Source organism: Polistes fuscatus, unplaced genomic scaffold, assembly GCF_010416935.1.
Source record: "Polistes fuscatus isolate 324 unplaced genomic scaffold, CU_Pfus_HIC Scaffold6, whole genome shotgun sequence".
Lineage (NCBI taxonomy): Eukaryota > Metazoa > Arthropoda > Insecta > Hymenoptera > Vespidae > Polistes > Polistes fuscatus.
This window is the reverse complement of record NW_025113140.1, coordinates 4,503,933-4,516,776: the sequence shown is the minus strand read 5'-3', so window position 1 is coordinate 4,516,776 and position 12,844 is coordinate 4,503,933. Positions and strand designations below refer to the sequence as shown.

General features: G+C 29.2%; 2 protein-coding genes across 2 annotated transcripts; both read right to left on the bottom strand.

The window, feature by feature from the left end:
- Positions 1-1,363: 1,363 nt before the first annotated feature.
- LOC122523250 lies at positions 1,364-4,514 on the bottom strand (the record flags this gene model as incomplete). The annotated part of the gene is made up of 2 exons (XM_043644908.1): positions 1,364-2,704; positions 2,777-4,514. Coding segments are annotated over 2 exons (2,349 nt in total), but the record flags the coding sequence as incomplete, so codon positions are not given.
- Positions 4,515-9,420: 4,906 nt separating this feature from the next.
- LOC122523248 (adenylate cyclase, terminal-differentiation specific-like) lies at positions 9,421-12,506 on the bottom strand. The gene is made up of 7 exons (XM_043644907.1): positions 12,486-12,506; positions 12,132-12,368; positions 11,863-12,094; positions 11,533-11,786; positions 10,421-10,855; positions 9,696-9,898; positions 9,421-9,529 (listed from the first exon to the last, which is right to left on the bottom strand). The coding sequence occupies exons 1-7, from the start codon at positions 12,504-12,506 to the stop codon at positions 9,442-9,444; spliced, it is 1,470 nt and encodes a 489-aa protein (XP_043500842.1). The 3' UTR covers positions 9,421-9,441.
- Between the last annotated feature and the right edge of the window lie 338 nt (positions 12,507-12,844).

Genomic DNA, 12,844 nt, shown 5'->3' with positions numbered 1-12,844 from the left:
AAAATAATCAAACTATTGGACACACGAGAAAAATAAGAAAGACCCTTCGAGGTAAAGCTCCACACGAGAACTGAGCCACATAGTAGATATGCGATTTTCTTTATACACTCTGGTAACCAAGTGAAAAATATCGTTCTAAATATTATCCTACGTAGAAGCACCGTACACAGAGAAGGATACTTTCATTCGCGACACGCGACCGTGCAAAGGAAAAATGTTGTCCGATTCCTATTATATACAGGATACTACAACTAAACATTTATGGTATCTTTATAAAATAAAAAATAAAACCATGTGTAAAATAATAGTACGCGCGGAAATAAGATCGGAAATAAGTGGTTTTTTATAACAAGACGTTATTAACCGAGCAAGTTGAAAAGAAATCTCATATATATGTTTCTTGCGGAAATAAAAAAAGTATACAATTTTTATATTAATTACGAACGAGAAAGATTTCTTTCCTTCTTTTTTTTGCGTACCTAAATTTCATAGCATTCTATTAAATTGTTTCAATTTTGTTAAATATAATTATCGAAGATGCGTTTATTTCTAAATGTGTAAAATAAAATATAAATGTGGAAAGAAAATTTAGTAGCAGTTAAACGGTCAATATTTTTTCGATTAATAGTTTTATGCGCTCTAAAACACACGCATTATGCTCGATGCACGCGTTCCTCACGATGCAACACGTTTTACAAGATGGAAAGGATTTTTAATAGTTTTTGTGTAGTCATAGATACGGTAGTACTCTCATCTCGTTTGTGTGAAACTCGCGCACACGCGCATTTACTTTTCCGATTTTGATAGAACATCTACCTGCCTAATTGCTTTTAGTTAATTTGTTCTTCTTTAGATTATAAAAGATATCATCGGTAGCTCGCTACTCACTTGCTATTGTGAAAACGTAGAATTAAACATCGACCAATCACTTTGGACCATTTCTTCTTTCTTTTTATTCCTTTCTTTCTTTTACTTCTCGTCGACAATTAATGTTAATTAGTTGACTCTTTGATAGACGATAAAAATGCAGTTAAGAACAATTTGATTTATCAAGATTGTTAATTATTTATCCACGCACTATTTTTATTGAATAATTTTCAACACAATTATGAGATAAACCAAATATGGTTACAGCTTGTTATCTTTATTATGTTTATGTTAATTAGAAATTTTACAAAGATTTATACAAATTATTTTCTTGCAATTTTTACGAATACGCAATTAAAAATGACAAAATATTGAAAATTTAATAATAAAATATTCATTTAAATTTCATTAATTAATGTTTAATATTATATTTTATAAATTCAATTAAAAAGATTTTTAATTATTTTTTACGAATATATTTTTAATTAACACCAAATATGGTTTCTTAATGATATTTTAATATAATACTTACTATAATCTCTCAATCATGTCCCTTTCATACGCATGCAATTATTAACGTTAAGTGAATAGGAAGATTATAAGAGAGGTGTGACTTTCACGAATAAAAAAATGTACTTTCCTTATAGCAAGATAAGAACTCTGAACATACAAAAATTCTAATCTTATAATTGAAATCATCATCATCATCATCATCATAAATACAAGCTAAGTTTTACAAGGTACCTTTTCGAAGTGACGCTGTTTGGTGTATAACATATTCTTCTTTTCCTTTGTTGAAAATGTTTTCAAGGAAAAGAGAATGTTACTTCGATTAGATCATGTAAATTCGTCGAACAAATATTCGTGGTTTCGTAAATCAATAAACAGGTACGTCAAATATTTGAGTATTGGCCTTTACTCGTCATTTGGTTTGATTATAGGAGACTTTGATTGTAGATTAACTATCAATAAATTGCATACATATACATATAAATGTATATATAGTAATATATAGATTTTTAATATACGAATATAGGCCATATTGCACAATCCCGTTATTAAATACTAAATCAAAGTAAAATCTAATAAAAAACGATTAATTCCATAATACTTTATGCGTCAACACGGAAATCATTAAATTCCGTAATCATCTCTGTCAATAGTTCTTTCCAAAAATATGATAATAAAGACTATGACAGGATAACTATTTCGTTATCACACAATTTTTAACTTTTAACATTGTAAGTCGTAATTCTCGGATCATCTATTATTTGTACGCTTTTAGTTTTTGGTCTTACGTTGGTACGATCACCGAATTTACCAATTGGACGAGTTTCTTCTCCAGTTAAAAATATATTTTCTTCGTAATTATTCGGAACAGGGTAAGAATCTGATAGATAAGTTGACGGGGATGAAGATTCGATGTTCTCGTTTTGTGATTGTCGGGCTAAATGAAGTAAACGATTACCAGCTTGTATGGTGCGTTGCGTTTGACTAAATTGTTCAATACCTAATTCATAATTAGTTGGTTTAGCTAATTCCTTTATACTGTTAGCGTATTGTACTAAATATTCTTGAAGAAGTGCTTTCAAATTGATATTGGATGTAGTTTTAGGTTGAACTGGTGGTACACCGTCTACTCTGAGAATGATGACAGGTACTAATGAGTTTCCAGCCTGCACGAAAGTTGGTCGGACGTTTAATATTGATGATGGGTCTTTGATGTATTGGGATATCGATGGATTGTAACTCAAAAGATCAGAATATTGAAGATGGTTGTAATCGTTGAGGTTCTTGTTACTTTGTTGTTTTCCTTTATTTCCTGTGTCTCGATTAGCTGTAAAGATTTTTTTCAAATAATTTTGAAGTCTTGGCTTATATCGTGCTAAAACGTGAGCTGTCAACTCACCTGGTTTTAGTTTTAAAGTGGATTCCGTAGTATCGACGTATTCAGCGTTCGGTCCATTTACCATGTACTTTGAAACTGGTCGTGCTGTGGTTGTATAACTCAATGATAAATTATTACGATCCTGTTTCTTTTTAGTCGTAAATATTGGCCTTCTGGTAGTCGAAAAAGATGTTGTGGTTACAAATGAGGGTGCTGTCGGTGTTGTATATTCCATTTTTGCTTTCTGTGCGAGTAATACGTTCGGTCTTTGGCTAACTAAATTCTGATAACCAATTCTATAAGCCTGTTGATGTGACAAGTTCGAAGACAATGATTCAGATGATACGAATTGACTCTGTTGTGAGGGTATTTCTGGTGCTATTGGAAATTGTATTGGACCCTGTGCATGAACACTGTATTCTGTTGGTAGATCTGTCTCAACATAAGTTTCTTGAATTTTCGAAATTTGTGGACTCGCAGTTGAATCTTCGGTGTAAGTTTCGACGTAAGTTGCAGGTGGTTCATGAGAAATTCGGCCATCTGGATACTTCCAGAAAATTTTATTCTCGTATCGTGCACCATTTTCAATAGTATATCTTGGAAGATTTGCTTGAGTGGTAGGATTCTGAACGTATTCGTAATTTGTTTGTGGACTCGGTGTTGTAAATATTGCTCGATCGTTTTGCCGTTGTTCAGCATAACTTTGATAATGATTTCTATTGTTACTAAAATCTGGAATATTAGAAACCAAAGGTTCATGGGATGCAACTCTGAAATGTTGTCCTTGTTCATCGTAGTACTGCTGATTTGGATTAAAAATGTTTTGAAAGTATCGATAATTTTGTGAATTGGTTTCCAATGAATTTGGAGTTGTTGAAACTGTTTGACTTTGTCTTGGATCATTGTAGGTCTGAGAATGAATATTGTTATAATTTACAGCTTGATTTCTACCCTGGGAATGGCTCAAAGAAGGTATTATCCGAAAATGATTTTGATTTAATCCAAAATGATTAGGATTTGTCTGTTCAGTTGATCGATGATCTGTATAATCTACTTTAAATATTTGCGAATCATCGTTTTGTGAAGTAGCTTTAGTAGGTATCGCTGATTGAAATACATTTTGACCTCGTTCAACATAAGTTTGGACAGTTGGACGAAATATACTTCCACTTTGTCCATTAATATCTGTATTGATGTTGGTATTTCCTTGATAAGAGGGAATATTCAAATTTGATAGCAAATAACTCGAGGACTTTAAATCGAAATGATTCTGTGGTCGTTGCGTACTCGATGGAATAGAACTTGGAGTGGAGGTCGATTGTAATCTTTCATTTTTTGTTCGATAATTTGAATCGTACGTGTCGTAATAATTTGAAACCTTTTGAAGTTTCGTACTGGGTACATAATTTGTTTGAGATGTTTGTAAATTGATAAATGTATTAGCCTCGTTTCGATTTGAATTATTTGGGATATATTTTTCGATTATTGTTCTTGGTAAAAAAGGACTGATGGATTCCTCGATGCTAACTGTTGTTCCTGTTTTACCAGCAGGGAAATAATAATTGGTCTTTCCCGAAAACAATGAATTTTTTTCAAACCCATAACCTAATCCATTGTTGACAGTTCGTTTAGATTTTTCTTCACTAGTCTTGTTAGCATCTATCGTGTCGTTATTAAAATCTAAAAGTATCAACGGTGGTAAAATTGGAAATTCTTCCTCGGGTGGATCATCGGGATCATCGTTCAAACGATCCTGTACTTTTTTATCCTTCGCATGAACAATTTTTGGAACAAACGATGAATCATTCCCCTTTCTCTCGTCCAATTTATTTTGGCTTTCTTCCAAATTCTTCTTCGCACAATCCGATAAGATAACCGATCCAAGAAGAAGGCAAGAAAGAACCTGGAAAAGAAAAAATAAGAAAAAGAAGAAAAAAATAATATTAAAGTACGATTAATAATTCACGAGATCGAGGAATTCTGGTTGAACGAACTAACTTTCCTATTTTAAAAAGAAACGTTTCTCATCTGGAAAAGGAGAAAAGTATATAACGGGTGTCTCGTTTTTAATAATTATCCCAAATATGGCTTAGATCCTGTTATGAACAAATATTTCCTATAGGTGTTGCTATGTTTTTAAAAAAAAAAGAGAAAATCTTATTTGTATTACAGCTAAATTTCATTGAGAGTTCTTTGCAAAGCAATAAAAATTATAACAATGTTTTAAAATAAGAATGAATATTTTAAATCTAATCAAAGTTGTAAAATATATCAAAGGGAATCCTCACCCAAATACGAACAATCGATTTTTAAATTGCTTATAATTTTTTTTTATTTATAATTATTATTTTTCTATTTTTATTTATGCGATGCGAGTTGTTAAAACTATTTTATAAAATTAATATAAACGCCATTTATATTTCAAACGAGTAACCTTTATTATGAATAAATATTAAAGTTCTTTCGTTTTCTAATATAAATTTAAAAATGAAAATAAAAACGTTTAAGTAGCAGACAATGCAAAAATCATTACTGTCAGTTATATCTGTTATATCTTTCGTTTTCTAATATAAATTTAAAAATAAAAATAAGACTATTCAAGAAACAAACAATGCAAAAATCATTACTGTCAGTTATATCAGCCCACTATTTTTTCTTTTAAGTGTCTCGATTCTTATTAAAGCGTCACGCTTTTAACGTAGCACCAATGGTCATCGATCTCAACGAGATATTCTGCTAATGGTAATCTTACTTTCACTGGACTTTACTACTTTAATACGTAAGCGTTTTGTAGAAGAGACTCTTCCAGATAGATATATATATATATATATATAATTTACACTTTCGGCTACTTTATAATCGCGCTAACGTTTGGTATAAATCATTTAAAGATTAAACGTGAAATTGTATACTCTTGAGATACGCGTACTACGGCAATATTACTACTCGCATGGCCTTGAAAAGAAAGGACGTGAACTTCATCCGGATCCTGTTCAGGGTCATCGTTCAGGTCAACTCATGAAGAGAACAGGTTTCATACGCTGCATTCGCGATTTTCACTACTTTCTTTCCTGACCGCATGTAAACCGGTATATAAATGATAAGTATTCAAAATTCTGGTTTATAATTAATAATTTACAAATGATATTTAATAAATAACACGAAACTTATTAAATATAATTATAATTTTCTAATTAAATATTAAAAATTAAAGCGAATTGTATTGGAAATTAATAGTAATTTTTTTAATCGATATAATATCGTGAAACATATTAAAAAGATTATTAATTTTACAATAATAATAATAATAAAATTTCAATGTTGAATTGAAACTAATTCGAGAATTATTAAATTAAAATACACATTGAGAAATAAAAGTGAATAATTTCTAATGTAAATAGTAAATTTCTACGTGTTTAACGTTTGTGTAAGAGAAAGGATAGATAGAATTGCAAATATCGAATGTGTGTATAAACGTGTAACGAATTGACACCTGGGCTCTTTTAATTTTACATCCGATCGACGAATGAAACATTCGTTAAGAGAGTTTCTCCAGCTTCCTTCTCGCGTGATATTACACAGTTACCTAACAAAACGTATCGTCGAATTTGTGTCAAAGAATCCTCGTTCTATTCTCAAGGACTTTCACTGACTTACTCAAGATTTACTATATTTCTGGATGTTATCTTTAAAACGAACTAATACGTATCAGGAACTAAGAAAAAAATTAGATACACTTTCACTATAATGACCATCCTATTGATTGTGCTACTAAAATGCAAAGAAACAAAATTTCTATAAAATTTTTGTTACTTCCCTATTGTGTGTTCGAATGCGTTATTATTTTATAAAATACAACATTGGAAATAGATAAATGAACTTACAAATAAGTATGAAATAAATTGTATTATAGAAACTGATTGACATTCCGATTGAATTAATATAAATTATTTAGAAAATCAGATAAAAAATGTAAAGAATGTTAATCGAACGATTATTTGTATAAACTTGAATTTAAAATATGCTTAGTATTTGATTCTGCTAATGATTCGTTTAGATACATATGAATGAAAATTCTATACAATACATAAATGGAAAATAATTAATAAAACATGTGTAAATATATTTTACACACACATATCACGCGTGTGATATATAAATGTACACACTTGACGGGACATATCATAGCAAGGGTTCATTTAAGTATCGAATGAAGACACTTAATAGAACGTTCATTGAAGTAGTTATTCTATAAGAAAAGCGTAGAAAATGAATGAAAAAGTTGTATGGTACTTACGTGTATGTTAGCTAGTTTCATGATGATCAAACTTCAACCTGACTCGGTGGACTTGACGTGTGTGTTTGTTTGATACTGATGAAGCGGAGGCTACAGCATCCCACCTTATATGCCCTCGCTTCGTGAGCGAGGAGGACACCATCATTATAGTTTCACCTCAGCAAAGACGACGGATATTCACGTTCGATACGTGCAGTAGACACCTGCCAGTAGCGTATCTATTCATATCAAATAGATTAGAGAAGTATTTTAGATATTTCAAATATTTTAATATTATTATTAGTAATTACTTTTTAACACTATAATTAAATAAATTTAATTATTTTTATTTAAAAACATATATATATACGTTTTATATAAGATTATAAAAAGTATAAAAAGTAGGTTATTATTTGTAACCTTGTTAGATTAATTTTTAATATTTTAAATATTTTAATAATATAGTAATATAAAAATATTTTGTCTGTTATACAATTTTAATTAATAGAGTATCCATTGTAAGGATATATATTTTAATATAATATAGAAATAGATAGAGAGAGGAAATTTGTATGAAACCTAAGTTACTATAACTATATTTCTATCATCTTTTTTAATCTCGAGTTCAAAGTGCATAATGAAAATAAAAAAGGGGTTTGTGGGATTATCAAAAAGACAAGAATCGTTCGAATTCATTGGTTACCATAATTTAAAAATAATATAAAACCAGTTTGAAGAAATACTATTTAAAAATGATTAATAAAATAGTAATAATTCGATTGTTTTACTTATATGTTTTTAATACATGGAAGGAAGCTTGAATGAAATATTTTTACAAGGAATTAGAACAAAATATTTGAATATTTAAACAAAAATATATCAAATACAAACTAAAAAATATAATTTATATAATATCTTTAAAATATTACGAAGAAAAATGTTGATAACACTGTCATATATATTTATTATCGTTATTGAATATTGAACAAAAGCAGAAGATAGGAAAGAAATCGGTATAGTAACGACTCATCTTTACAGTATCCGCTTTCTCGTTGAAACTCGCTATCCTTGTGTAAACCAATCGTATAAATATATATGTATATTACATTAAATTTGCATGTACATATATATAATATATTATCGGTACTTTCCTGTTACCAAATTTGATAAATCCTTTAATTCCCAATACTCGCGATTAAACTTGTCGATTTTCTATTTATTACTACGCCATTTTCTTTCATTATTTTTAACGTTATTTCGATGCGATTAATTAATTTCTATCAATGGCCATCCTTCCGAACGTTCCACTTTCAACAATTTCGTAAACGAATCTTATTCAAAATTCGTTGATGTTTTAAATATGCAAAACTTAATGAAGTAACGTTTTTGTATTTTTCATTACCAATTACTATGACTTGTTTTTTTTTTTTTAATATTAAAATCAATCTAAAGATTAAAGTAAATTTTATTTTGTTGTTGTTGAATCTTCTATGCGAATGAAATCAATAAGAATTTTGATATTTAAGATTCCATCGAGAGAAATAGAAATTTCATACAGTTCGTTAATATTTCGTCAACACCTAATAATTTACATCAGTTTTAAGGTGTAAGAATTTATTTAATAGATAAAAAAATCTGTCTCGAGTGATATGTTAATATTTAAATAAAATTGATGTATTCTAATGAATCTTACGTGTCTACTAAATTGTAAGTGTTTTCGGAGTATCAATCCATTACACGCGAGCTCATCATTTGCATATACATAAATTTATGTTCATATTTTAAATAGATTAAGTTATTATAAATTATCTAAAACAATAAATAGTATCTCATAAATAACAAGTGTAAAATAAATGTATTAACAAATTGGACAAATTAATAATATTTTTCAATTAATAATAATTTCACTTATAATCGATCTTTAAATTAATATTTGTTATCGTACCGTGTTTATCGATCAGGCTAGTAGGATTAATTTAAATAAATCAATTAATCTAGAATTATTTAAATGAAAATAATCAACACAAGAATAAGAGTTTTTTATATTTTATTTAAAAAGGAAAAAAATAACACAACATCGCGTTTCGTTTGTTCAAACAAAACGCGCATATGCATATAAAACAAGTAAGTAAAGTGAATACAAAAATTAAACGTAAGTATTGTGATTTTCGATGAGGGACTAGATAAGATGTTGCTTCTTTTTATTTCGAAACGACATGACACCTTTTAAAAGATGGTTCGTTTCGTTCGTCGTAATTAACGGTAAAATAAGTCATTCAATTTTAAACGAACATTTTGTTAAACATCAAAATCAGATGTATTGATGCTCGTTAGTCGTTTATATATGTAAATATACGTGTGTGTGTGTGTTTTTGTATATTTTTCCATGGTACTATACTTCTTACAAACATTATTGCGTCTTACGTTTCTTGTATTGCACATAATTATTTTTCGAAGGTAGAAATCCGCTTTCCAAGTGCAATGGCCTCTCTCGATATCTGCGATTTCACGTGAAAAAAAAGAAAAGAAATAAAATATTAATTAAATTTAATTATTTTTGTTTCCTTCATCTTCTTCTTCTTCTTTCCCGTTATCTAAAGTATCTGGGAAAATATTTATTCACGAGGAAAAAGAATGATTAAAAATATTATCGCGTAAGCTTACCTCGCTGAATCCTGTGCAGCGATCAGATTACTTGGAACATACGTATCCAATAATGTTTGTGGCCCTGAACTAACGATATGCTCTTTGACTCGAGACGATTCTTCAGTATTCGAAGAAACTTGTATCAATTGAGTTACGTCTGGCTTAAAATTCTGATGTGATATTTGTGGTGGTACAAAATCTGAATTTGGTTTCTCCGGTACCTAAAACACAAAATTATTTCATTAAATCAATATATTGTATAGATTATATTAATTACCTAAAACGTAAATTTGTTTAATTAAAAAGTGTTGTTATTATTATTTATACACCGATAAAATAACGTAACGAATATTTAAAAAAAAAGAATATATTATAGTAATAAAATTGCGTAAAAAAAAACGGTTAAAGAATTTTATTACGCAGTAGCGTGATTTTTAACATATTACAAGATTTTATAGAAAGTAAAAGTTATTTTGTATGACTTTAGCAGTTTTATCAATTTAAAAATAGCATACTTAATGTCCTTTATTTAATTAAAAAGAAATTCTTCATTCTCAAAGTGATCTTGATGTCACATCCGACCTATAACTTTCTATAAATCACGTTATATAACAAAAATACTATTCTATTCAAGCTTTCTCCATTTAATCACTTTTATTCCTACAAGATCGATCTTATCATTCTATTAGTAATAACTATCGAAACTATTTATTACAAGATTGCCAAAGTTCTATTTAACGAACCTTGACGTAATTTTGAGAAACGCTTTGGCTTTCCTCATCTTCATGCAAGATTTGCTTTGATAGTTGTTGTTCCGGAACTGAAGAAATATACGATTGCTCGGTTTGACCATTGTATTGATTAACTTGGCCATGAAGGGAGTTATCTTGAACATAAACTGGTGATTTTACATAAAGATCTGCCTGAAGGGGTGTCGTTTGTGTATAAAGGGCATTCCCTTGATTGCTTATCACTGTAGAAACATGTGGTTGTTGTTGTTGTTGTTGGTGATGTTGTTGTTGTTGTTGATGTAGTCGATGTTGTTTGGGCTGAGTAATGTAAGCTTGCGTGTATAATAATTGATTTCCTTGGGAATATGATTGCTCTGGCTGTTCGTAAACTTGAGGTGAGATTGGTTTCTTCGAAGTTAGCGATGCATATATTGGCCCTTTCGAAAACTATAATTCAATGGTATTATTTACATTTATTGTTAATAGTTTGTAAAATAAATAAAAAATGTTGGTTTTTTTTTAGACGGTGTATTAGATTGGCTAATAAGTAATCTCGAGTCTTTTTGAAATAATTATTTCAATAAATAAAATAATATTTGTTATTGAAAATTTGGTGTGTTTGTTAACGGATTGACGAGTAAGTTAAATAAATGTTTAGCCCATGCTGTTAATTAATAATAATAAGCTATAGAATTATATTCGTATGTGAATGAATTGAAAAAATTGTGCTCACATAGTGCCGAAACTTGACGAACGTAAACGAGAATAAATCGCATAATTCTAAAACGACATAAAAACTTCTGTAGCGGATGATTGACGCGACAGTCAACGTGTTAAAAAAATATTTGTTAATTTATGTCTAACTAAATAATATCTACAATATATAGTATTTTTATTTTAATAAATAAAAATAGAACATATTAAAATAAAAATAAATTTTGTCTTTTAATATTTTTCTGTTTACCAGAAAAAATGTCTCATACTTTTTATCTAATATTTTATTCTTTCCTAACTTCTGACATTACTTATTAGCTGATTTGCTAATGTAATATAAATCACGAGAAATGTTTTAATCTGTTTGTAATACTTTATAAGATTTGTAATTTTGTAACATGAATAATTACCTTAGGGAATAACGTGGTTGATACTGGAATAGGTTGCCTCAGGATATGTTGTGGTAAAATTTGATAAGTTGTCTTAACGGGAGTGATCAATTGTTTCTGGCTCAATAACGAAGTGTAAAAGGGAATCGAAATTTGTTGAGCTTGAGATAACTCTTGAAGGGAAGCTTGAATTTTTCCACCACTCAAGCCATTTAAATCAATGTGTGGGTAATATGATAACAATTGACTCATAGGAATATCAATGTAAAAATTATCTGCAATCGAAAGATATTTTATTATATTTCTAATTGTAAATAAACAAAAAAGAAAAGGGTTAAAGGCTTAATATACCTTTGTTCGAATTTTTACCAAACTTTTGTCCGACTACTTTTTGTTGCAAAGTTTGCACTTGATTGCCAACATTGATTTCGGGTTGATAAATTGTTGATTCAGGATTATAAATAGTTGGAATATGTTTCGTTTGTTGTTGATATTCGTGATATTGTTGCAAAGGTTGATTACTTTGTTGATAAAAAATTTCATTGGAATATTTATTATGGTTCCTGTATTCCTCAGGTGGTACCTAAAAATAATGAATACACCTCGTTATAATAATAAACGATAAAATAATAATAATAATAATATTTAATGAATCTTACATTTGGAATTGGTTGGGGTGTAACATAAGTCGTAGTTGTATAATGTTGTTGATTTATTTCAGGTTGATAGGAATACTTGGTATCATCTGATTTAGATCTACTTTCAGCTTTCAAATTATCCCTTTCTATATCCTCCAAATTGATTTTCTTTTCACCGTTAGCAACGACGAATAATACGTAAAGTATCGTGTAAAGTTTCTAAAAATCAAATCAAATAAAAAATTACTCCGAATACGTAAAATAAGATTTGCAACGATTTAAGTTGAAATAAAAATGATGACGCTCGTTGATAGCAAGAGTGCGAGGTTAATTTACTATTATTAATTTGTTCACCATTGTGATTTTCCTGTAAAAATGCACCAGGAATACTTTCACTGCACGTCAAGTTCTGGGTCAAAGATCCGACAAGGACCACTCTTATATAGACTGCTCTCATACCAAGAATGGGTATACTCTCGAAGGGAGGGGGGAAGACACCACCCGATAAACAAGTGTATTCGGTCACGTACGTGTAAGTAAAAGTCTTTCCCTTTTTGTACTTTCATTTTTAAGCTTCGGTAGGGTATTATTATCGACAATTGTGAATTCAAGTGAAATAAATGCTACCAAATGAAAATGATTTTTCCATCGAAAAAGTCTTTTATAAATATATATTCAACTTTCTACGATGTTAC